Raw genomic sequence first — 26,345 nt, forward strand, 5'->3', positions numbered from 1 at the left:
TGGCGATGAAGCCCGTGGGCACCTGGCACAGCACCTGGCACGCAGTGGGAGCCAGGCAAGCTCCTCCTCTTTGGAGTGGGGACCAAGATCCAGAAAGGGGGCAATGGGCAGCAAGGTTGCTGAGGCAGGAGGTCGGCAACCTGAGGAGAGATGTCTCTGGTTTTACCTGCATCTGGAAACTCCTGGGAGGCGTAAAGATAAAGGGCAGCCGCCAACCCACCCAGCCCAGGCCTCGAACGCCGTCCAAAGAGAGCAGACCGGGACACCATCTCAGATGTTCCCGGCTTGCCCCGTGGCTTCTCCTTTCACCTAGAAGCGACCTCCTTGTCCTGCAACCTCAGATCCCAAACCCCAAGGCTTCAGAAGGGACCAGGAAGGGAAGAGGGGGCAGCAGTTCGTCCTAGCTTCATCCCCTGAGACTGTATCTGCCCTGCCTCTCTGCTCCCTGGCCAACCCAGTGCTACTTGATTCAATTCCATAAACGCCGGGTGAATACTCCTAGGTGCCCGGGAGCTGCTGATGCGGGTCCCGGAGATGATCGGGGATCAGGGCTCCGGATCTCGCAGGGCAGACGTGCCCCACAAGTAACTGTCCCCACGGTCCCCAGACAGTGGAGGGCTCAGCCATGGGCTGGAAAACCTTCACAAAGGAGGTGGTATCTGAGGGGACCTGGGAGCACCACACAGACTCCAGCGTCAGAAAGACCCAAGTTTAGGGATTTCCTGACAGTCCAGTGGTTAAGACTCTGCTCTTCCAATGCAACGGGCACGGGTTCAATCCCCGGTCAGGGAACTAAGATCCCACATGCAGGCACGGCCAAAAAAAAAGAATAAAAGAAAGACCAAGTTTAAGTACATCTCTGGCTCCCCATGTAAAAGGCTCAAGGTGAGTCTAAGTAGCTGTGAGGAAGGGGGGGTTGTGCGGGGGAGGGGAGAAGATGAGGATGACAGCTGGTGATCATCTCAACTCTCCCCCACCTATCTTTAAATTATCCTGCCGTCTGGAGTCTAAACTCCTCAATTCAGCAGTTAGTGCAGTACTAACATGTACAGACTTTACTGGCAGCATCTCACAGAAGCCTCCCGAGAGCTGTGTGAGGTCAGGAGGGAGGAAATTCTCAGTATCTTCACTTTACAGATGAGCGAACTGGAGCTCAGATGAGTGAAATCCCTCAGGTCACACAGCTAGGAAGTGGTGGCACTGAGACAACCACCAGATCTTCTCTCTGCCTTGTGGCCCCTTTTCACGGTGCCTCCCGAGAGGGGAGTCAGAGGAGTCCATGGCTTGTGGGGCACACGCTTTTCTGAATGACCACGGTCCTGGCAGGGGAACATGTGCCCTGCTTGTCAGTGAGATGGAGAGGCCCGTGCTTCCCAGGGTGAAAGCAGGCCCTCTCTGCTGAACTGAGCCACCGGAGGGAGCTGTACTCAGCCTGGGCTTGGGGAGAGTGAGGGTCTGCAGGGCGGGGCTTCAGCTTTCACCCTGATACCTCGCTGGGCTGCACACTGGGGCACATCTAAGGTGAGGGCAGAGTGAGGCTGCAGGGCGTTCTGGGGAGTGAAGAGCGTTTGTCCTGCAACACCGGAGACCCGGTTTCATCTGGGCTACCACACCTGGGAGGACAGATCTGACCCCAGAAAGGAGGTTGCAAAAGCAGATTCAGTTGCTGTCCAGCAAATATTTCATTAGACCAGGTCCTCGCAGTGCTCTGGGCTCCCCACCCCTCTAATGGCTGGTGAGAAGAGTCTCGTGGGCCCTGGGTGCCAAGGACTGAGGACCCACAGTGAGCCAGGCCCAGCGCTGCAGGCCTCACCTGAGCTATCCCAGTCCGTCCTCTCAACAACCCTTCAGGTGATTAGTCCTATTTAGAGATGAGGAAACTGAGGCTCAGAGGGGCTATGACACTGATCCAGAGTCCCACAGCTAGAGAGCAGAACATGTTCATCTATGCAGAGCTCACGTCCCTTCCATTCTCTGAGCTGCTTGGAGAGTAAGACCGTGAGGGCTAGTTTTATGCATCAACCTGACGGGGCCACAGATACCTAGACGTTTGGCCACACATTATTCTGGGTGTGTCTGTGAGGGTGCTTCTGGATGAGATTAACACTTGAATCAGTTGACTGAGTAAAGCAGGTTGCCTTCCCAATGTGGGTGGGCCTCATCTCATCAGTTGAAGGTCTGGATAGAACAAAAAGGCTAAATAAGGGAGAATTCACTCTCTCTGCCTGTCTTTGAGCTGGGACATAGGTCTTCTCCTGCCTTTGGACTCAATACGGACTAGAGCTTACACCATCAACTCTCCTGATTCTCCAACCTTTGGACTCAGACTGGAACTAACTATACTGTCCGTTCTCCCGGGTCTCTAGCTTGCTGACTGCAGATCTTGGGACCTTTCAGTCTCCATAATCTAGTGAGACAATTCCTTCTAATAAATCAATCCTTCTCTCTCTGTATCCTAATGGTTCTGTTTCTCTGGAGAACCCTAATATAAAGACCAAACCTTGGGCTTCCAGGAACAAGTTGGATGCACATTTGGGTGTGGAATGTCCGGCTGCCAGAGGGTAGATATCTGAATATCTAGAACAATCATCTGATTTGGTCCAAAAGTCCCCTTGGTTCCCAACGCCCCAACAGGAAGCCTGGCAGGGAGGGGACCTGCCTGGTCAAATGAGCAGAGCCAAGCAGCAGAAACCTTGGCTTTCTTTTTCTTTCCTTTTTTTTTTTTTAAAAAAAAACTGAAACAGCCCTCAAGTACTCCGGAAGAGGTGTGTCAACTCTCTCCAGCACCCCAACGTACACAGCAATACTTGCTGAGTCCACTAGATGGGGCCAGTGACACAGCAGAGAGGGCAGAAATGCAACTCAGGAGGGAAGGTAGGCAGGCAGCGGGTACACTGGGCTGGAATCTTTGCTAGGATCCCCAAGTTGGATTAATGCTCCCCATCCCTACCTTGTATAATTTCTAGCCAATGGTGCAAAAATTAATCCTGGGCTTCGCAAGCACTTTGGCCAGTTGTCACTGTAGCATCTCTTGGATTTCAAAGTCCTCAAACCAAGCTCTTCCCTTGGGAGTCACCAAGCAAAATGGGCAGCATCGTAGTAAAGGAAGTCCCTGCCCCGAAGCCTCAGAGCTCCAGGTGGGGGCATCTCCCTGTTATGCCTGTGACCCGTTTCACTAGAGAAAGCACCTGAGTACCTTTCACCAGGGAACCTAAAAGTCGATGGACAAAAAGCACTCCAGCAAGGTGGTCATGTGATGAGGGAAGGAGACAGGACAGGAAGGCAGAGGAGAAAGGGAAATAAATGGCTTTTCTCTTCAGCAAGTGGCTCTAATCTGGCCACACGTTCTCAACTCTCAGCCAGGATTCCTGGTGCTGTGTTGAGTCCTACAGTGACTCTTTCTGCACCAGCTCACAGGGGTAATAGCTGAGTCTCCGGGATGGGAGGGGGATGTCTCTAAGCCCTGTTGTGGTCAGAGACCTAAAGGCAGAGACGGGAAGCGAGAGCTGTCACTTTGCTTCCCCTGGTTAGAGTCAGTTCAGGTCCCAGAGCACCCTCTCCTCCATCAGTAGCAAGAATCCTGCCCCGCAGGTCCAAGATGGCTGTCTCTCACCTGCCACCCTTCCTTAGGACGACAGGACAATACCCCAGAACGTCAGCTGTGGGGGGCCTGAACCTGATCGATGCCCTTGCCCATCACTTCCACTTCCCACCTGCCCCCACCATCCCTTCCCAAACTTGCACTGCCTGGCAGCTGGTAAGCTCTGCCTAGGCTTCTGTTGCCATGGCAACAATGTGGCTTCCCCCAAGTGGGAAGCTGGTTGCCAAGGCCCTTGTTGCCAAAGGCTATAACAGCCACCCGGCTGTGTGAAGAGGGGGTGAGAGCTCTACGCAGGGGTGGAGGGTGGCCGAGGAGGCTGGGAGGGAAGGAAGCAGGGGGTTCGCAAGAAATGGTAGGGTCCAGGCAGTCCCCTGGCTGGAGTGGGTGTGTGCTGGGCCCTGCAGGAGAGAAACAAGTATCTCACAGCAACTCAGTGACTGCTCCTCGAGGGTATTAGAGGGAAGAAAGGGGACTCCCCCCTACAAAACACACCTGGACAAGCCCCCTACCAAGCAGGACCAAGCAATCCAAGCCACCCCCCACCGCCCGCCCAACAAGAAATTTGATTCTTCCCAATTTCTGAAAAATAGCCCCCAGGAATCCCTCTGTCTCACTTGCTCTTGTGTCTCAGACACACTCGCACAAGCTGAGCACGGACAGAGCTGGTCTCTGGGCCCAGGAACAGCATTAATCACAAGGATTGCAAACCTCCTCGCATCTCTATCCCTCTGCCTGTCTCAAAGCACATCCTCAATATTGCTTGTAAAATGCTTCTCTTTGGAGCAGAGCTCTCATCGGTGGACAAGAGGAGAGGTGGACACCATTACGGCTCATTCCCTTCCAGAGTCAACAGAGGAGGGCTGGACGGGGCCCTGGGTCCTCAGGGAATGCTACAGGAGCTGCTCACTCCCCCCACTGCCGGCCCCGAGGCCAGCCTTGGTTTGCTGAGCTGGGACCTGTGCATTTATAGCCCACAACTCACATATGCAGCCACTGCCCATCCCGGCCCAGAGAGGAGAGCCTGTTCCCTCCCACAAGGTCCCATCCTGCTAGAGAAGAACTGAGAGAGAAAGCTGAAAGAGCAAGTGAGGTGTCCAGGAGGCAGAGGGAGCAGATGGCTGGTAGAAGAGGCAGGGGTAGGTGCAGCAGTGGCAGAGAGAGCAGCAGGTGGGGGGCGGGGGCTAATCTGAGAGGCCCAGGACCGGAATGAGATGATGAGGGCACCAAGAGCAAGCCCAAATTTCCCGAGTCCTGCACCCCAGTAGCGCTCCAAGCAGAGCCTGGCCCACGACACCCATGCCTGCCTACCCCCCTCCCCCAAAGCCCCCTCTTCCCAAACCCAGAAGGAAAAGCAGGTGTACCTACCCCAGGTGCCAGCCCCTCAGGTGGGGTGGGGGAGATGCTGTCCCCGCCACCCTGGTTCCGGGCACTGAGCTGGGGCGACATGGTGGGCGACTCATCGATGTACGGCATGGTCTCCGAGCCCTCCGGGGGCCCCTTCTGCTCTTCATTCCCCTCTCCGTCGTAGTCGTCTGCCCCGTAGCTGAAGTCTGAGACAAGGAACAAGAAAGGCCACTGAGAGTCCTCCACGAGGGCTGCCAGGGACTGGTAGCGCAGTGGGCGCCAGCGGCGGTCCCCAGCTGCCATGCCCCGGGCCGCACCATCCACGCCCAGCCCGGGCAGGGCTGCGCGGCCCGGAGCGCCAGCAGGCACCAGGCGCTGCGGTTCAGGGGCCGCTGGGAGTCGACGGGGAGCGGCTCCGCTGTTGCCACCGGCTTAAGAGCATGTCAGTCGCGTATTTCGAGCTGCTGTTTCCTTTGCCTCCTGCCTAATTCCAAGTCTAAAAATTAACAGTGGTAGCAAGCGGCAGGACGCTTCCAACTCTCCTCTCTGAGTCACCATTTTGCTTTTTATAGGGAATAAGGAGGTGCGGGCGGGCCGAGCGATGTCACTTCCTGAGCCCCTCCTCTTTGGGTACCATTTGTACACTGAGCCCCATCCCTGGATCGGGGGGCAGAGCAGGGTTCGGGGTGGGGGCTGAGGAACGGCACCCGAGGGAGCCCTCACCCCTCGAACAAGGCTCCGCAAAGGTCAGAGCCCAAGGCTGGCAGCGCATGGGCGAGAAGGCGGCCGAGCCTGGCAGGCATGCGGTTGCACAGCAGACTTCTCAAAAGCCGGCACTTATTTCTGTAATTTCAATGTAGGATTCCTTGGGGAAAGGAGGGAAGAAACAGCCACAGGGAAGTCAAGCTGCCGTCAACCCCATCGGCTCTGCCAGCACCACTCAGGGGCCAGAGCCCCCGCCCAGACACCCCCTTCCTGGACAGCAGGCCGGGTCCATGGGGGCGCAAGGCAGCATCTCAGAAAGGCCCTCATCACACCCCACCAGTGCGGGTCTCTCCTACAGCTGTGTGAGGGACCCTCCCCAACCTCCACCCCTGGCTGGGTCTGTCCCATCATCTGCTCAGATATCACTTCCTCCACAGTGTCCCCCCCCCACCCTGCCCCCAGCGTCCCAGCTCAGAACTCCTATAGTGCATGGCCCTCTAGTGCCCCCAGTGATCCTGTCCATTCGTCCCTGAGCACAGCCATCGCTGTGTGCCCAGCAGCCACGGCCCACGTGCATCAGGTTCTCGGGAACGTGTGTGGAGTGAGTGAATGGGCAGAGGAATGCACCGTCCCTCTCAGGTCTGAGGCTTGAGCCCAGTTCTCAGCGGGGGCCCTGGCTCCTCCTCCTGTCACAACACACCAGCCCCCGGGCCGCCGGCAGCCTGAGAATGGTGTCAACGGGTCACCAGGGCGCCCGGCCACGGCCACACTCAGTCCAATCTGCCCCTTTGGCAGCCGAGAGCGTCCCCCAGCCTCGCTGCACCTGTTCCTGCCGACTTCCTCTCCAGTCCTGTGCTGACGGCCCATTAAGCTGTCAGGGACGTGAGCTATTATTTTTTTCCCCAGGACAGGCGTGCACGTGAAGAACCACAGGACCTAGCCATCCAGACACTGGGACGTGTGTGTGCCAGGCACCCGGGAAACAGGACCCACTGCCGGGAGGACACAGGGCTTCTGTCTCAGGAGCAGGTGGGGGTAAGCCGACTCTGCTATTTCCACCCCCCCAATGGGGGTCTCTCCTACAGCTGTGTGAGGGACCCTCCCCCACCTCCACCCCTGGCTGGGTCTGTCCCATCATCTGCTCAGATATCACTTCCTCCACAGTGTCCCCCCTGGCGTCCCAGCTCAGAACTCCTACAGTGCGTGGCCCTCTAGTGCCCCCAGTGATCCTGGGAGGGAGGAAGAGGAACCACAGCATCCGGGCTGCCCGAGTCTGGCACTGCGAGGGAGCCCGGCTGTTTGGTGAGACCTACTCACTTTGGAGAAGCACTTTGGAGGAGGGAACGAAACACCACGTTAACCTGCGGTCTTTCCTCCAGGAGGCTCCAGGCTGCCCTGTTGGTGCCTAGAGTCAAGCGGGGGATGTGAACTCTGATGAACACTGGCCTGGCCATCCGTTCAGATTCCAGCAGGCCCCGCTGATTCTCCTGGACACTGACCAATTCCCAGAGGTCACAGGACCAGAGCCTTCACTCTCAGGATATTTCCCAAGGGCAAGGGGAGAAGGAACCACAGGGAAAGTGGTGAGGCTTGACTACCGCACAGTCTGCAGCTGCCTGGGTCACAGCAGGGTGGGAAGGTCTCTGCCAGCCTTCCGCCATGTGTGCCCAATTCATCCTTATCAGAGTGGTGCCCCTGGACCCCACATCTCAACCTAGCCACATCGGAGAGGCTGCTCTCACGATCCCCAGTTCACAGGCAGAGTCACTGAGTCTCAGAGAGATTTGCACAGAAAGGATCTGAATCCAAGTCTGTCTCCAAATGCCATCTTTCCCCCTCTGAATCTCACTAATCTTCTAGGGAAATCTCCTTCTACAGCCCTCGTCTGGGGAGGCTGACCAAGGAGGGGAGAGAGGGCTGCCAGCCACAACAGCGGGGTGCCCGGGCGTGGAGGAGAGTGCCCGCAGAGCTCTCTGCAGATGTTCCTGGATACTGTCCCTTTCATTCCAACCTCCAGGAGACCCTGACAGCCCAGGAAGCCAGCCAGAGACCCCGGAGAATCCTACCAGGAAAAGGGATACAGAAGACAGAGAAACAACCCTTTGAGAAAGCAGGAGCCCTGGGGACTCAGGAGGGTGGAAATCTGCCAAGCACAGCCTTCAGTCTGTGCAGGTCCACAGACAGGAAGGCTGAGTGGACCATGGCTTGGCCAGCAGGTGTCAAAAGAGAAAAGGCAGAGGAGGCTGCTGACAGCCAATATCCATTTCCCCTCCTAGTAACAGAAATCTCACTATCTTTGGAGTGGCAGTGTGCTCCGTGGCTAGCTAAAAGGCTACTTTTCCTAGTGGTGTGGGCCATGTGATGAAGTTCTGGCCAATGAGATGTTGAGTGGATATGTGTGGAACTTTGAAGAAAGTTGCTGAGATTGTTTTCACTGGAATGTATTTTTCCCCTCTCTCCATGCTTCCTCCTTCTGTTGCCAGTTTGGAAAGCAGATAGGAGAGCTGGAGCTCCAGCAGCCATACTGAGCCATGAGGGGACCTTGAGGATAGAAGCCAGTGCTGAATATAGCTGAGCACAAAGCTAGGAGCTTGGGCCCGTGACGGCACAGTGAGCCAACATACCACCCCAGGAATGTCTACCTCTGGACTTCTTTTACATGACAGAAGAAAAATGCCTATGTTATTTAAGTCACTGTTATTTAGTTTTTATGTTATATGCAGTCAAACCTAATTATAACTGATCCAGATGGTTTTCCTTGACATTCTATCTGGGTGCTTTTCCTACGGTCTTCACTGCTCCTTCTAGTCTCCTTGGTGGAATCCTCTTTCCCCGCCCACCCCTTAAAAATTGGTATTCCCTATACATCCTTACAATAGAATACTGCTCAGCAGTAAGAGGGACAAAATACTGAGACACACAGAAATGACTCTTACAGGCATTATGCTAAGTGAAAGAAGCCAGACAAAAGAACACATCCTGTATGGCCCACTTATGTGAAGTTCTAGAACAGACAAATTTAATTTACGCTTGGAAAAAAAAAGAAAATTGTGGTTGCTTCTGGGGGTCAGGTAGGGACAGGAATTGACTGTAAGGGGCACAGGGAGTTTTCTAGGGTGATGGAAATGTTCTGTATCTTGACAGGGATTTGGAGTACACAGGCGGATGTGTTCACTGACTTCGTCAGATAGTACACCGCATCAAAGATTTGTGCATTTCACTAAATATTTAACTCTAGTTAGTGACATGAATGTTTAAGTGTCGAAGTGAAATGTATTGATGTCTGCAACTTACTCTGACGTACATAAAAAACAAGATGGGTTGATGATGTCCAGAGGGATGGCCAGATGTGTGGTAAAGCAAGTGGAGAAAAATGATAATTATAGACTCCAGATGGTGGGTACATGGGTGTTCACTATACAATTCTTTAAACTTTTAGGTATGTTTGAAATTTTTCATAATAAAATGATGGGGAAAAATTGGTGTTCTCCAGGCTTCTGTCACCTCTACTTTACTCCCTCTCCCAAATTTTATTTATATTCTAGGGAGAGGTCTGGGCTGCAGACCCATCTCTTTGATTGTTTCCTGGACATCTCCACCCCCAGGAACTTCAAACCCAAGTTTTTCCTGAAGTTAGTCGGCCAGATCACTCAAGTTGGAAACCTAGGAGTCGGGCCAGATTCCTCCCTCTTCCTCCTTACCTCCTATACCCTGAAATATCCCCACTCCCTATCCACCTTCCCACCCTCACCGACTCTTACAAGGACAATTCCAACACTCTCTCCCCATGACTGCCAGACTGCAAATCTGATCGTGTTTCCCCACTGTTCAAAATTCAACAGTTCCCCATTCACGTCAAACTCCCGGGCTCAAGGCCTTTCCTAGTCAGCACCTGACTCTTCCTTTACAGAGTCGTATTCTGCTGCCCTGTTATATCAGACATCTTCTAGGTAGGTCCCTGAAAGGGTCTGGATAGTAGCCCCCAAATACATATGTCCAAATCCTAACCTTGGTACCCATAAATGTGACCTTATTTAGGAAAAAGGTCCTTGTAGATGTAATTGAGGATCTCTAGGTGAGATGATCCTACTTTAATTGAGTGGGACCCAAATCTGATGACATGTCTTTATAGGAAACAGAAGGGGAGAAGACACAGACACAGAGAAGAAGTCCATGTGAAGATGGAGGCAGAGACCTGAGTTATCTGGCCAAAAGCCAAGGGATGCCTGGAACCACCAGAAGTTGGAAGAGGCAAGCAAGGATTCTCCCCCTAGTGCCTTGGCAGGGAGCATGGCCCTGCCAGCACCTTGATTTTGGACTGTGGCCTCCAGACTGTGAGAAAATAAATTTTGGGGGTTTTTTTTGGCCACACAGGTTCTCAGATCTTAGCTCCCTGACCAGGGATCGAACCCATGCCCTCTGCAGTGGAAGCACGGAGTCTTAACCACCGGACCACCAGAGAAGTCCCTGTGATGACTTTTTATTTTTACTTTAATTTTTTAAAATATCTAGGGGCTTCCCTGGTGGTGCAGTGGTTGAGAATCTGCCTGCTAATGCAGGGGACACGGGTTCGAGCCCTGGTCTGGGAGGATCCCACATGCCGCGGAGCAACTAGGCCCGTGAGCTACAACTGCTGAGCCTGCGCGTCTGGAGCCTGTGCTCCGCAACAAGAGAGGCCGCGGTAGTGAGAGGCCCACGCACTGCGATGAAGAGTGGCCCCCGCTTGCCACAACTAGAGAAAGCCCTCGCACAGAAACGAAGACCCAACACAGCAAAAATAAATTAATTAATTAATAAACTCCTACCCCCAACATAAAAAATATATATATATCTCTCTCTTTATTGGAGTATATAATTGCTTTACAATGTTGTGTTAGTTTCTGCTGTACAACAAAGTGAATCAGCTATATGTATACATATATCCCCATATCCCCTCCCTCTTGAGCCTCCTGTGATGATTTTTTTAATGGCAGCCCTATGAAATTAACACAGTCCCCAAACACACAGTTTCCCACCTCTGGACCTTTGCACATGCTGTTCCTATACCTAGAACACCCTCCTCACCCTTTGACGGCCCAGCGAAGTCCTATTTAGCCTTCAAATCCAGCTCAGTTCCACCCTTCTCCTATGAACCTCCTTGCCTCCTGAATATATAAAGCGTTTTTACAATCCAATGAGAAAAAGACGAATACCTCAACTTTCTAAATGAGTTAGAGAAATGAATGGAAAATTAAAAAGAGAATTACAAATGCCCAATGTGTGTGTGTGTATATATATATACATATAATATATATATATAAAACATATATATGTTAAATGTTAACCTCACCTGTAATCAAAGAAAATGCAAACCTCTATCTTTTGCAATTTTCCTATCAAATCAGCAAGGGAAATACTCAAGCTTGTAAGAGAACAGGCACTCTCGAAATCTCTTGGAGGATGTGTAGAAGTGGCACAACTTTTCTGGAGTCAACTTGGTATCAAAAGCTTTAACAGTTGGTACAGCTTTTAACCCAGCATCATCTAAGACTGTGTCCTAAGAAATTAATTATAAATGTACATAAAATTAAAGTTACAAGATTATTAATCACAGGGCTGTTTATGATTGTGAAATATTAAAAATAAGCTGAATGATTAATTATAGGGACTTGGGTAAATTATGGGATTTCTCCAAGATGGACTACTATGTAGTCATCAAAAATTATCTGGATGACTTACATCATCTTATTAAGTGAAAAAGAAATTAATAATAGTATGTACAGTATACTGTGTTTGAAAAAAACTTCTGTATGTGCATATGTCTGTACGTTGCCTGCAAGGCAACAATACAAAATAATTATAAAGCATTCAGATTCTGAGAATCTGGGAGCAATTAATACATGGTCTCTGCTCTCTAGGTTACTAGCAGACACTGCTTGTCTCCTACTCAATATCTATCTTCTCTCCTTCCCTGCTTACCTTATGCTGGTTTCATATGAGGTGGCAATGAACCCAGTCCCTGGCAAAATACCCACTTTCTCTGCCTCTCTTACGACTAGGAGTGGCCATTTGACATAGTTTTTGGTCAATGAGATGCAAGTGTAGGCCTCTGACAAGGCCTTTGCTTTGATAATTAAAAAGGGACTTTATACCTTGAACTCAGATGTGATGACCAGAGCTACAGTGGCCATGCTGCTGCCATGAGGAAATGATCATGAAAGAATGCAGACATTTCCCGGATGCTACTGAGCTAGTGAACCACACTAGAAACAGCCTACCTCACCTCTTGCTAAATGGGAACTATAAGCCCCTATATGTTGGATTTTCTGCCACATAAAATGAACACATTCCTAACTGAAATCCTTACAGCCCAGTAGAGGGAGGCAGTCCAACAAGCATGAAAACATCCTAGATGCTATGACAGAAGTACCTCACGGGCAAGGCAAAGAGGAGGGAGCAGGAAACAGTGTGGGTGAGAGGATGGCTGGATGGGCTTGGGTGATACTCCAAGGAAGGTGGTTTATCACTGTGGCTAAGAGCAAGGACCCTGGGGTCCCACAGTTTAGGTTCCAATCCAGGCTGAAGCACATCCCACTCCTCTGTGCTCAGAAGAGTGGCTGGCACAAGGCAGCCACTTATAAATGGATACTGGTTAAACCAATGGCCGTGAAAGAGGATGACAAAGAGATGGAGTACACAGGGCTACTGCAAGGATTAAGCTGGGTAACGCCCGCAAGGCACTCAGCACGTAGTAGCACCCAATAAATCTTAGCTGCTATTAGTAATATAATTAATCGAATCTTGAGAGATGTGTGGGTGCTTGCCAGGCAGATGGGGGACAGGAGCTGAGTTCCAGGCAATGAGAAGAGGCTTGGCAAAGGCACAAAGTGCTTTAGGGAACTGTAAATAGCCCAGCCTGGCTGGAACACTGAGTGAGCAGGGGGCTGAGGGGCAGATTGCACCGGAGAAGTGGGCACAGACCAGCACACCCAGGGCCTTGTGAGCTGAGCTAAGAGTTAGGTAGGACCCAGGGAAGACGGTTGATCTGCACCACTTCCTACCGTGGGGTCTTGCCAGCCACACGGTTGCCGGGCATCTCTAACTTTAGATAATTTCTCCCAATGGACGCGTATGTTCCTCTGCTGAGTTACAATGCAGGCAGAATCCTGTGACCTCCAGATCGCCAAGAACAGCCCAGATTGGGACCACATGTGAATGTAGGGTTACCTATGCTAAGCCTGTGATGGAGTCTGTGCCAGATGAAAGGATATGAACCAACCAGTGACAGACCGTGGAGACCTCAAACATGCTCTTTCGGGGCAAGGTGGAGAGTTGGCCAGTGGGGGTAAGTTCAAACCCAAATGACCAGCTCTCGTTTCTACCACCTTCAGCTCTGGGAGGCGCAAGGCGGGGGGGAAGGGGCGCCCGGGTGGCTGGAGGCACACAGGTGTCAAGCTGTTTACAACGCTCCCCTGAGACTGCCCATCACCAACGACTGATGGACACAGCCAAGAATCCATCCCGGTATCCCAATCCCCGAAAACAGATGCTGAGGGAAGTTTGCGGGTTCTTTCCAACCTCCTCTTAGACACTCTAAGAACCTGTGGGTACAGGATAAAGATAAGTTCCAGGTGTGGAAAGGTCCTGCCCTCCCAGCAGGGGAGGTACAAAGGCTGATATTAGGTGATTAAACCCACTTTCTGCCCTAGAACTGACAATGGGAGTGCGGGTGGAGGGAACCTTAGGAGAACAGCGGAGGGAAGCTCAGGCCTGCCCATCCTTCCCACCAAAGCAGCATCAAACTTCCTCAGAGAGCATCAGAAATCTCTGTACGCCACACGCTGTGTCAGGTGGGGACAGGGCCACAGGGCACAGGCTCCATCCTCCCCTCCAGGACCTCACAGTGTGGTCCTAGCATGCTCACTGTCATCTGTGACTGGGCCGGGCCGTGGGCTGTACACTACCTCATTTCACCATCAGAGCAACCCTATGATGGATGAATCTTACCATGTCATGTGTTGAGCAAAAGAAACCAGACCCAAAGGAGCACATGCGGTAGGATTCCATCTCTATGAAGTTCAAGAACAGCAAAACTAAGAGACAGCGATGGAAGTTCACAGTAGTGGCTACCCGGGGGTGGGCTGCAGGAGGCAGTGGGTATTGACTGAGAAGGGGCTTGAGGGAACTTTCTGGGTTACTGGAAACGTGCTACATCTCGATCTGGGTGGGTACATGAGCAGACGTACGTAAGAGTTCATTAAGCTGTATGCTTAACATTGGTGCACTCAAATTTTTTTTTAAATTTGAAAACCAAGTTTAAGTACCACCATTGTGATTCTCATTTACAGCTGAGGAAGTGAAGGTATAGGGGATTAAGTCACTTGCCCAAGGTTTAAAGGCTGCTAAGTGCACTTAACAGACTAGCCAGCTCGTCTGACTCCGGGACCTGTGTTTCAACCGTTATAATGTGTAGGACCTGTAGAAACCACCTGGGCAGGCTGCTCTCAGGGCCCACGAGTGGAAGAAACAACCTGAATCAAAGTCTGGAGGAGAAGAGGGCCGTTTGGCGAAGGGTCTGAGTGTGCCTTGACAGAAGTGAGAGAAGAGGGGCAGGAAGAGGCCATTCCCACTGAGGGGGACAGAGCTGCAAAGACCCCGGGCAGGACCACGCCCTTCTTTTCAGGGCACAGATGAACAGACTGGTGTCGCTGAAGCTGAGGGCCCTCCTGCACGGGTACAGTCCTTCCAACTTGCCACTCCTGTCACTAGCTCCCAGCAAATGATTCTGTCCCCTGCTCAGACCCCCCCTGGATGCCAGGCACTGGATTGAGGCCTGCACTGATCCTGCTGTGAAACCGTGCACATGTGTTTTCCCAGTGTCGGCCCCTCCCCTGGGAGGTGCACAGAGCTGCCCATTTCCCCCCAGATCCTCTAACTCCTCCACACATTCCTGTTCTCAACAGGTGGGTCCGTTCTGAGGCTGATAAGCACACACAGTGACCCTCATCTCCTTCCCACAGCTCGAGGCACACAGGGCTCCAGAAGCTGGCCTCTTCTCCCCCAACAACGTGGGGGAAGCCAAGATCCCCAAGGCAGACTCAGAGTCCAGAGCCTTGGAGCCACTGAACCGGGAGGACTGCTCTGCGGACTGTCAGCTGGTTGGCTCTGGACGCCCCAAACTTCAGTTTCTCATCTTCGAAACAGAATAACAATGCCCGTGTCACAGGCTGGTTGTGAGACATTAAACATTATGGGGGTTAAAGAACTTGGACAGCATCTGGGCAGAACAGTCCTCAGGAGAGGTTGCTGAAGGAAGAGGAGAAAGGGCTGGACACTTTCAGGACCCCGTGACCCCAGCTGACCCCGGAGGTCCCCTTGGGAGCCCCTCAGTGGTGGCATGGCACCAAGGTGAGGCATCCTGGGACCAGCATCTTTCCCATGGGACAAGCCGCCTCCTTCTCAGGACCTCCTGCCCTACAACTGATGGAAGAGGGAGCTGGAAGCCAGGACAGGGCAGTGGTCAAGGGCACGGGCTTTGAGTTAGTCTCAGGTTCCAATCCCAGTATTATCACTTAAGAGCCATGGGACCTTGGGCAAGATATTTAACCTGCCAGAGCCTCAGTTTCCTCATCTGTAAGATGGGGATAATACACAATGCCTATACCTCATGAGGTTTTTGTGGGGTCCCCATCAAAAAATAAATGCAATGAAAGGCACCTGGTCCAGGGCAGGTGCTAAATAAACAAGTAGCTATTATCATTACCACCCCAGTCCTCTTCCTGAGCAGTAAGTGCCCTCAGAGATCTCCTAGTCCTTGAAAAACAAAACAACAACAACCAAAACAAACCAGAGCTTTGGAAACATACAACCGGGCTAGGCTCTAGCAGGCCTTCCTTCATCAGTGGACCCAACTGTTCATCAGTCAGCCTACGTTCAGTAGGCTTAGCATCAAGCAAGGCACCACAGGCCATGGGAGTGTTTAAAATTTGAAGTTGGGACTTCCCTGGCGGTCCAGTGGTTAGGACTCGGTGCTTTCACTGCCGTGGGCCCAGGTTCAATCTCTGGTCCGGGAACTAAGATCCCATAAGCCCCACGGTGCAGCCAAAACAAAAACAAACAAACAAATAAATAAATAATTGAACTTCAAGACACCAGTTCCAACCTTCCCTGCACACTGGAATCCCCTGGGGAGACTGGTGTCTGGCCCCCAACCCAGAGATCCATATTGAGTTGGTGTGGTTAGCTGGGGCAGCAGGGCTGTTAAAAGCTCCCCAGGTGATTCTAATGTATTGTAAGGTCGAGAACCACCAGTTTCAGACAAGGACCCTGAGGTCAGAGCCCCTAAAGTCAAATGAAACTAAACTCTGAAAGAGCCCCAGGAAGCCATCTGCCAGGCTCTATGAGAAGCACAGGAAAGGTTACTTTAAGAGGCAGGGTTTGACTTAAGCCTTGAAGGACTGGGAGGTTTGCTGGTGACGAGGTGAAGGAGGCGCACAGACAGGGCTTTACCGTGGGCAGGCAGGGAGGGCAGCCCCTGTCCCATTCACACAGAGCCCTCAGACTCGGCCTGCAGCAGTCGCCTGGACCGCAGGATGGCTTACCCCTCACCCCCAGCTCTTCCGGCAGGCCTGGAGCAGGGGCACTAGCCCCGCAAAGGAGCAACTGAAAGACCCGGCAAAGGCGACCCGGTAGCTGGTTCCCGGAGGTGCTACCGCGTAGCTGGAACGCTCAGTTCTGGCTCCGCCCCCGCTGCTTGGAACAGACGCTGGCCCCCCGCGGGGTGCGGCTCGGACTCTCTGGTTGCCATGGAGACGCGATCCGATCCTCCACCTCCAGGCTCCCGGGGGAAGGAGGCAGAGGCCGTGGACGCCAGGAAAAGCCAGGACTCCAAAGCCTGAAGCAAAGGAGTCGTAGGTTTTGGGCATCAGTAGTTGGGGCAGACGAGGCAGGCGAGGGATGGGGGGCCTGCCAACTGGCCCTGGGCAGAGAAGGGAGAGAGGCTTCACTGTGTCCAGGCTCAGAAAGATGGATGAGAAACGCTATTATCTGCACCGTATTTTGCAGTGTACAAATCAACGCCACAGCCAAGATCTCATTTCATTCTCAAAACCCGGGGAGGTTGTCAGAGGAGATATTACTCCCCCATTTTACACAGGGGAAAACTGAGGCTCAGAGAGGTTCTGGGTCTCATCCACAGCCACCTGGCTAATAAACAAATGAGCCACAACTTAATGCCTGTTCTTTAGATCAAGTCTATTGCTTGTTGTACTTTGACATAATTCCCCACCTGGGCAGAGGGGCCTAAAATTCCTAATTGATCTTAGGAAATGCAGTTATATGTCCACCAAACATATGGGAATAATGGTGCAGAATGACCAGATGACCCTACCATAATGGAGGAAAACTTACTTCATGTGTAAATGAGCAATAGTCATTCAACAAACATCTCCTAAGTTATTACGTACCAGACAGTGACAGGAACAGACCCTAAGCAGCAGTCAGCACTCCCACCTCTGCTAGCCAAAGATCGGCAGCCCGGGCTAGAAGTCAGATAGAACTGGGTTCTGGTCCCAGTTCTACACAGCCTCTCCTTCCTCACTGGAAAATGGGATGATGCAGCTGCCATGCCCAGTCCACGGGGCTGCTCTGAAGACCAATGAGAGACACCAGACAAGAAGAGTATTTCACAAACAGTACAGTGGTCAATCAATCAGACCAAAAAAATAAAAAATAAAATAAAATAAAAATCCTCGGGCTTCCCTGGTGGCGCAGTGGTTGAGAGTCCGCCTGCCGATGCAGGGGACACGGGTTCGTGCCCCGGTCCGGGAAGATCCCACATGCCGCGGAGCGGCTGGGCCCGTGAGCCATGGCCGCTGAGCCTGCGCGTCCAGAGCCTGTGCTCCACAACGGGAGAGGCCACAACAGTGAGAGGCCCGCGTACCACCAAAAAAAATTGAAAAAAAAAAATTGAAAAAAAAAAAATCCTCTACAAAGAAAGTCAAGTGCATATTCATTTGGCCTTTGGTATATCCTGGCTTCCCCACTAGGTGGCAGGAGTCTGGAAGGCAAGGATGGCCCTTTTTTTTTTTTTTTTTGGGTTCCACCAGGTCTTAGTTGTGGCATGCACGTGGGATCTAGTTCCCTGACCAGGGATCGAACCCGGTCCCCCTGCATTGGGAGCACAAAGTCCAATCCACGGCGCCACAAGGGAAGTCCCAGGCTGGCCCACTTCTATTTTCTTCGTATTATTCGTGGCACTCGGCACAGTGTTCACACACAGTGGATGCTGGATAACTGCCGACTGGCTGATACAATCGCTTAAAAATCCTCTAATCTCTTCCCATAACAGCCAATTCAATTACTTAGGGTCTGGGGCCAGGAGGTCACTGACAAATCCTATAGGAGTTCTAACCTTTGATAGAGTTAACAGCTTTAACTTGCCTCCTGCTTCCCCTCCAAACTGTCATGAATTGATAACAAGTAATGATCCTGGACTGATTTGATTTAAGGCTCTGTTCTTCCTCCCCTCTCCCCGCTTGCTGGTGGGAAATGCAGCTGGGCCCCCAAGGGGGGAGAAGTGGGAGCAGCCAGGAGGCAATGGAGGAGGAGGAATCAAAGGACCATTATGACAATGACCTTTGGATCCAATCCCACTTATCACCGGCCTCAGAGCCCCTCTCCCATATATGGTTTCATGAGTCCTTGGGGTATTTGTGAAAAATTAAATGACTCTCAATCTAGTGCTGAGAAAAGGCAGGGGCAGTTCATAGAACAACCATGTAATACAAGGTCCAGAGAGGCCAGTAAGACTCTCAAAGGGCCTTGCACGTTTGTGGCAGCCAGGATCAGAATCTATGACCCCCCCTGTTACATCAGGGGCTCCCTTCAATCCCAGAGCCTGGTGGCTCCAGGTTCCCCACCCCCACCTGCAGAATCAGCCAACACATTCCCAACCTGAACATGCTTATACACCCTCACCCATACACCCACAGAAACACTCTGCACCTCTGCCCGTTGCTGCCAGGAGGCCAGGCTCACTGGCATTCAGCTCAAGCTGCTGGCCATCCACTCAGAGTCTCCCTAGACCTTAAAAAATTTCTACGATTGTCCAGGGCCATAAGAGGATGCCTCCAAAACTCACGTCCTTCTCCCTTCCCCTCAGCTCCAGAGTGCCAGTCATTTCGCCTGTTCCAGCTTGGTCACCCACTGAGGGGAGATGAGAGGAACTCCCCAAGTCAATGGCCTCTTCCTTAAACACCAAAGTCACCTTTCTTCTGCGTGGTGCAAAGCCAGGTGAGGGCTAAGCTGGGGAAGGGCAATGGGGTTCCCCTGCCAGCTCCTTTCTTCTCTTTGCTGACATGCGTGCGCGCACACACACACACACACACACACACAGAGGAGCACACACATATGCACACATACACACACACATATATAGACACACTCACCTCCTTAAGGCCCTGACGCCCCTGACTCCCACTGTTCTGGTCAGTCCTCATGCACAATTCTCCCTCTCCTTCTTCCCCTGCGGCAGTGACCTTGAAGGCCTTGGGTTCCAGATGGTGCAGCCTCCATTAGGTTGGGTCCCTGAGTGACCACGTGGAGCAGAGGCCCCACCTCACTTGCCATGGACCAGGTGAGCAAGTAGCAAACCTTGCTCGTGCTCAGTCATGGGGATTTCAGCACTAAGCTTCTTCCCCAGCATTACCAGCCTGCCCTCCAGCTCCTTCATGTGGGGTCACCTGGCCACCCCACTCTCAGAGAGGCTCCATGTGCCCTTCCCAACACCTGACAGTCACTTTCTCCTAACGCCACCCATGCTGGGCTCGTGGCGAACCACCGCTGCCCTCCTCCTGTCCATGAGAGAACCAGGAATCCAGCACCCTCTTCTGAAGGCAGAGGGGAAGGAAATCCGGAAGGTCCTCAAGCAAGTAGGTTGGTGCCAGGAGCACTGACATCTTAGTGTTTGGTAGAAGCAGACACCAGAGGGCCGAGCCTTCCCCGTCAACTTGGTGAGCCACCCACTCTCCTGGGGCCAAGTCAGTGGGCCCATCCCTGACCAAGCCCCAAGGATGGCCCATTGCTGATGTGTGAAGTAAGCCCAAAAGTAGACAGGGAACACCCATGTTCATTGCAGCATTTTGCACAACAGCCAAAAGGTGGAAGCAACCCCAGTGTCCATTGATAGATGAATGGATAAACAAAACGTGGCACAGACATACTATGGAATATTATTCACTCTAAAAACAAAGGAAATTCTAGCATGTGCTACAATGTAGATGAACCTTGAGGACATTACACTAAGTGAGGTAAGCAGTCACGAAAAGACTGTATGACTCCACTTATATGACGTTCTTAGAGTAGTCAAACTCACAGAAACAGGAAGTAGAATGATGGCTGCCAGGGGGCCGGGGGTAGGGAGAGAAGGGGGAGTTAGTGTTTAATGGGTGCAGAGTTTCAGTTTTTCAAGATGAAAAGAGTTCTGGTGGTAGATGGTGGTGATGGCCACCCAAAAATGTGAACGTACTCAACGCCACTGAACTGCATACTTGAAAATGATTACGATGGTAAATTTTATGTTATATGTATTTTACCGCAACTTTAAAAATAGAATAAAATATAACTTCAAAAAAAGCACATAGGGAAGGAGAAATACCAGAGAAACTCTTTCATGGGAATTAGCAGGGGGGCACAGGGACTAAACTAGGCCTGGAACCCATCAGTTTCCAAAGACAGCTTTCGAGTCACCTTCTAAGTAACAAAGCCAGGTTCCACCTCCATAGCTCATTTCTGTTTTGCTGCCAACTTCCTGGCACAAGACAAGCCTGGCTCTGCCCTAGGCTAGGGGCTGCCAGGCATCTGTCAGCTTCAATTCCAATACTCCTTCCCCCATCAGGCAGCACCTGGGCACCCCAAGTTCAACCTTCCAGTGGCAAAGGCAATGTCTTGGGGAGCATGCAGAACCCCCAGGGGTCATGGCTGGATATGAAACTTCCCCCAGGTCACCCCTTTTCCCTGGCTCTGCCCCTATCCCTCTGTCACCTCCCAAGTCCTCTACTCAGATCCACACAGCTCCCACCTGGCAGCAAGAGATGCCAGCCTTCTCCCACAGGAAGGCAGCCTCCTCCAAGAATCAAGCTCAGGACCAGACACGGCCCAGGGACTGACAGGAGACGGGGCGGGGGGTTGGGGGCCACAAGTAGTGGAAAGGAAAAAGAGATGTTTCAACTCGGCTCTCATAACAAGGGCGGCTGTAGACCACAGGTCAGAGAGGACAGGAGAGAAACAGGCAGCAGGGCCTCCAGGGCTGGCAGGACCTGCCCTGCCCCAGGTGTTCACACTGAACCACCTGTGTGCAGGCAGACTGGCGGGATGATGCCAGAGCAGCAATGGCCAAAGTTAATTACCTCTGCTCCCAGGACAGCTCCTGGAAACGTCACTTCCATGCCTGAGCACCTGAGCATGAGAGGAGAGAAGGGGCACAATTCCCACAAAAACTGGATGATGTCAGAGGCCACATCTCATACACAGGACCTGTGGGCAGGGAAGTGAGTACAACCCAGTCTCTCAGGAAAATAAAAACAAGATTCTAAACTGGGGGCAGAAATGGGTTACAAGGTCTGGAGGCTTCCCCTAGGAGGCATGAAAGGACACAGTCGTGTACTGTGCTTTCATATGCTCTGCAGCCTGGCTACCAGAATTCAAATTCCAGTTTTAGCTGTGTGACCTTGGGCAACTTGCTTAACCTCTCTGTGCCTTAGTGTCCTCCTTCATAAAACGAAGCTACTGATAATAAAACTATTTCATAGAGCTTTTGTGACAGTTAAATGAGTTAGTTCAAGTAGAGGCACTAAGAACAGTGCCTGCCATGTAGTAAACAAGGTTAGTTGCTGTTATTGTTAATTTCATTATTTTTATTATTATCTTAATTATTTCTCCCTACAATCCTGGCCCTGGGGAAGACAGGAGGAAGCCCATTTTGTCTGGAAGCAGCTGCATGTTGTGTGGGTAGCAGACAGGTGACCCAAGCACCAAAAGAGGCACAAGAGAATGCCCCCACACACACGGCAACTGTGCTCCCACTTTCCCTGCCTGCTCTTCCTGGGGCCCCTGTCCACTCTCAGCTCTAGATCTGAGCTCCTTCCTGAGAGCCCGGGGCCCTTCAACACAGTTAGGCAAGCAATCCAGGCACAAGGTCTGCAGCAATATCCTCCACAGCTCTACACCAGAGAGGGCAGAGCACCCAGCCTCCGGGGAAACACAAAGGGAGGGAGGGAGAGAAGAAGGGAGGAGCATCACACGCACGTACAGGTCTCCTTGGGCCCCCGCAAATGCACAGGGCACAGCCATCAATACACAGAAGCTCACAAGTGCAGCCACGAGCCTTCCTTCCCACTGCAGTATATTAGGGTATATGTGTGTGTGTGCATGTATGTGCACACACACACACACTCCTCAGTGTGGGTCATACAAGCTAACTCCCTATCATCTTTCCAGAAGGTACGAGCAGAGCCAGTAGAACATTTGGTCAAGAGCTCATGCCCTGGAGTCAGACTGCCTGGGCTTGAATCCCCAGCTCTACCTCTTACCAGCTGTGTTACCTTGAGCAAGTCACTCAACCTCTCTGTGCCTCTGTTTCATCTTCAAAACGGAATAATAGCAACCAAACTCCCAGGGATTCTGTGAAAATGAAATGAGTAATTATATCTAAAGTGCACCTCAAAGAGTGACGGCACCATCTGAGAACTGACTGCCGTTACTATTCCTCGTAAGCTCAGCAAGTCAGATCTGATGACTGCCAGGCTCTCGCTGAGGCCCTAGTTCTCTTCCGGTTCTACATCTTACCCTGGACCAGTTCACCAGACACCTCTTTGTTGAGAACTCATCTGACAATTGATCCGCACCCGTAGAGGGCCCCAGGCAGAAATCCCAGGCTGTCTCTGTACCAAGTCTGGGCTTTGTCAATGCCCTGCCCTGACCTCACCAACTGCTTCCCAGGTTTTCCTCTGTCTGCAGGCAACGCCCACATCTCTCATTCTTCCCGTTCAGAAATCAGAAATAGCTCCAGTCAACCATTCGCCACATAGAAACTGTGTTTTTTCTGGGGAGAGACACTGCCAAGATTTTTCCACTAGGAGATGTACAGTGTGTCTCTTTACTGGACATCCTAAGAATTCCTGTTTCTAAGGGCATCTGGAATCCAAAAAAACACCAGTCATAAAGCCCAAAGATTTAGGTTTAAGTCTTGGGCAAGTCACTTAAACCCTCCAGGTCCCAGGGCTTACTCCCCTTCAGAACCGGGGCAGCATCACCTGCTCTCGAGTGCAGAGGTAAGGAGATGATAAAACGATGAGGCAGTGTCTAGTGCAGTGCCCAGCACACAGAAAGTGCTCAATGTGGCTGGAATGTAAACTTTTTTATCTCCTTTCCCACTGCAGGCAAAATGTGAGAGGAGAGATCTGAACTAATAAGTACGGTGCTGGCTTGGCCAAGCAGCCGTTATCTTTAGCAAGATGATGAGTTCTGTCAGGTGGTTTTGAAAAAAAATCATGATGAAGCCTGGGCAGGTTTCATTGGCTGGGATTCAGAGCAGCCTTCCGTTCTGGGTGACAGGTTGCATCCTGGTCCCCTCCCTTCCCCCAGAATCTGGTTTACTTGGTCAAATCACCCACTGCCGCCAGAATGAGGCAGAAGGGAGCCAATTGTGTCCTCTGTCACACGTAACCAATCTGGTCAATGCCCACACAGTTTCTGGAGCAGCTGTCCATCATGCCCACCTGAGCAGATGACACATCTCCCCATGCAAGGGCTGAGAACACAGACCCTGTGTGCCTATTACAAGACATCATCACAAGACAAGAAAACCACACCCTGCGACTAACTAACTCATCCTTCTCACTGGTTTGAAGCCTAGTGGTCACCATAGCAACAGGCTCCCGCTCCAGCCTGCCAGGCGAGGCTGATGCAATTCTAAGGCAGTGAGCAGCTCCAACCCAGCTCACACCGCTCTGCTCCCACTCAGGGGCGGGCGAGCGGGGAGAACAGCTGAAGAGGGAGGAGATGGGCACAAACTCTACAGAAATCTCTGCTCTCCCTCAGTTCTGCTTCTAGGGATCTAAGGAAGGAAGAAGTGGATTCCCCTCCTGGGTCCCTAACAAATATAATGTCACTGCAGTGGCTGCCACTTGAGGAAGATTCATCTCCAAAGCCTTAGGGGATCTGGAGGGGCAGGGGACACACTGTACCATGGGCCTCTCTACTATAATGTGGCCCCTTCCTCCTTCTGAGCCAGCACCCTACCAGCTAAGCACCCCAACTTCTCTCAGCTCACAGGCAGCCCTGCCCTGTAGAATTCAACAAGTTGTATAGTGCAACTTTACAATTCTCTGCTCAATTGTGTTCTCTGCCTGAGCTATACTAAAGCACCCATAAATTCGGAGCTCCCTGCAAGCTAGAGTGTCCCCGTGGTATCACAGAGCGCCATCCTCCCAGCTCTCCATCCCACTCCGCTAGGGGCTCTGGCTGCCCTGGGGAGTCTTCTTCACTGGCTAGAGTCAATGTGAGACCACAGTCCTGCACCAAGGACATACCGGCCAAGAGCCACTTGACCTCTTAAAGCACACAAGTCCCCCAACCAGAAGGAACAAGCCCTCGGAAAGGAGGGGGATCAAGCCACACACACACACATACACACACAAAGGAAACAGGGACAGAAGCCACCTTAGGAAGAGAGCCTGGCTATGCTAATGGCCCTCTCTAGCCTCCTAGTGCCTACCCATTGATGCAGGCTCTCCCTCCCAACGCCGCTGTTCTGGTGAAGATGCCTCTAGTGCCAGGAGAGGTTAGGTAACTACCTGGTCCGCATCAAGGGCATCCACCCAATTAGGAGCTGGGCCTCAGCACAAACAGGACCTGCTCTGGGAGGAGATGTGCCGGCGTGCAGGTGAAGGGAGAGAAAGCACGTCTCCACGGCATCCTCCCCCACATGCCCTCAAGGGCGGGTCACACTGGGTCCTCCCAGTGGTCCCCCCGATAGATGCGGAAAGTGATTAACTCCAGGGGGGGGCCATTCGGGAGATGGCGCTCGGCTGTGGGATGTCCTATCAACGCTTCTTGTGGGAGTTTCCAGGACTGCTGAGAGCAGATGGGCAGAGACGGTAAACTGTTAGAGATGGAGGTGGCTCTCCAGATATATAGATCAATGCAGTAGACTTGAGAGTCCAGAAGTAAACACATCTACGTATGGTCGACTGATTTTTTTTTTTTTTTTTTTATCACGCGGGCCTCTCACTGCTGTGGCCTCTCCCGCTGCAGAGCACAGGCTCCGGACGCGCAGGCCCAGCGGCCACGGCCCACGGGCCCAGCCGCTCCGAGGCACGCAGGACCCTCCCGGACCGGGGCACGAACTCGCGTCCCCTGCACTGGCAGGCAGACTCCCAACCACTGCGCCACCAGGGAAGCCCTGGTCGACTGATTTTTGACAAGGGCGCCAAGACCATGCAATAGTTTTTTCAACAAATAGTGCTGAGACAACTGGATATCCACCTACAAAAGAATGAAGTTGGGCCCTTACTTCACACCACATACAAAAATTAACTCAAGATGGATCGAAGATCTGTAAAACTCTTAGAGGAAAACAGGGGTAAAGCTCATGACCTTGGATGTGGCTAAGGATTCTGAGATATGACATCAAAAGCACAAACAGCAAAAGAAAACATAGATAAACTAGACGTCATCAAAATTAAAAACTTCTGTGCTTCAAAGGACACCATCAAGAAAGTGAAAAGAGGGGCTTCCCCGGTGGCACAGTGGTTAAGAATCCCCCTGCCAACACAGGGGACACGGGTTTGAGTCCTGGTCCGGGAAGATCCCACATGCCGTGGAGCAACTAAGCCTGTGCACCACAACTACTGAGCCTGCGCTCTAGAGCCCCGAGCCACCGCTACTGAGCCAGTGAGCCACAACTGCTGAAGCCCACACGCCTAGAGCCTGCGCTCCGCAACAAGGGAAGCCACCACAATGAGAAGCCCACGCACCGCAACGAAGAGGAACCCCCACTCGCCACAACTAGAGAAAGTCCACGCGCAGCAACGAAGACCCAGTGCAGCCAAAAATAAATAAAATAAATAAATAAAGTTACAAAAAAAAAAAGAAAAGAAAAGACAACCCATAGAATGGGGGAAATCTGCACATCATATATCTGATAAGGGACTTGTAGCTAGACTATATAAAGAAATCTTACAACTCAACAATAAAATGACACATGACCCAACTTAACCAAAAAATAGACAAAGGATCTGAATGGACTTTTCTCCAAAGAAGGTAAACACGGCTTCCCTTCATTCGATTGACAGATATCTGATGTACACCTACTATGTGCCAGGCACTGTGCCAGGCAATAGGGACAAAACTTGGAGGCAAAGCAGATTCAGCCTCGGCCCTCAGGAGACTTACACCCAGTGGAGAGATAGTACACATTTACCACGTGCCTGGTACATGTAGTAACACACTCAAGCCCCACAGTGAAGTAGGTACTCTGAGAGCCCCCAATTTATGGATGAGAAAATTTAGGCACAGAGAGGTTAGGTAACTAGCTCAAGATCACACAGCTAGTAAATGGTGTGGCTGAGATTCATACCCAGGGTAGTTTTCTCCAGGGTCCATGTTCTCAACAATGACATGATATTGAGTATTATTAGAAGTGTTTCATTCTATT

The 26,345-nt window shown here is 51.8% G+C and overlaps 1 protein-coding gene across 2 annotated transcripts in view; it reads right to left on the reverse strand.

Moving 5' to 3' along the window:
* The window catches only part of ABR (ABR activator of RhoGEF and GTPase), a 178,345-nt gene that overhangs the window by 87,711 nt on the left and 64,289 nt on the right, over window positions 1-26,345 (reverse strand). For both annotated transcript variants that reach the window (XM_060134493.1, XM_060134494.1), the window contains exon 2: window positions 4,967-5,151. In XM_060134493.1, the coding sequence (XP_059990476.1) occupies window positions 4,967-5,151 (185 nt within the window). The remainder of the gene's footprint in view (window positions 1-4,966; window positions 5,152-26,345) is intronic.

The sequence above is a fragment of the Lagenorhynchus albirostris genome, chromosome 20 (assembly GCF_949774975.1).
Source record: "Lagenorhynchus albirostris chromosome 20, mLagAlb1.1, whole genome shotgun sequence".
NCBI lineage: Eukaryota > Metazoa > Chordata > Mammalia > Artiodactyla > Delphinidae > Lagenorhynchus > Lagenorhynchus albirostris.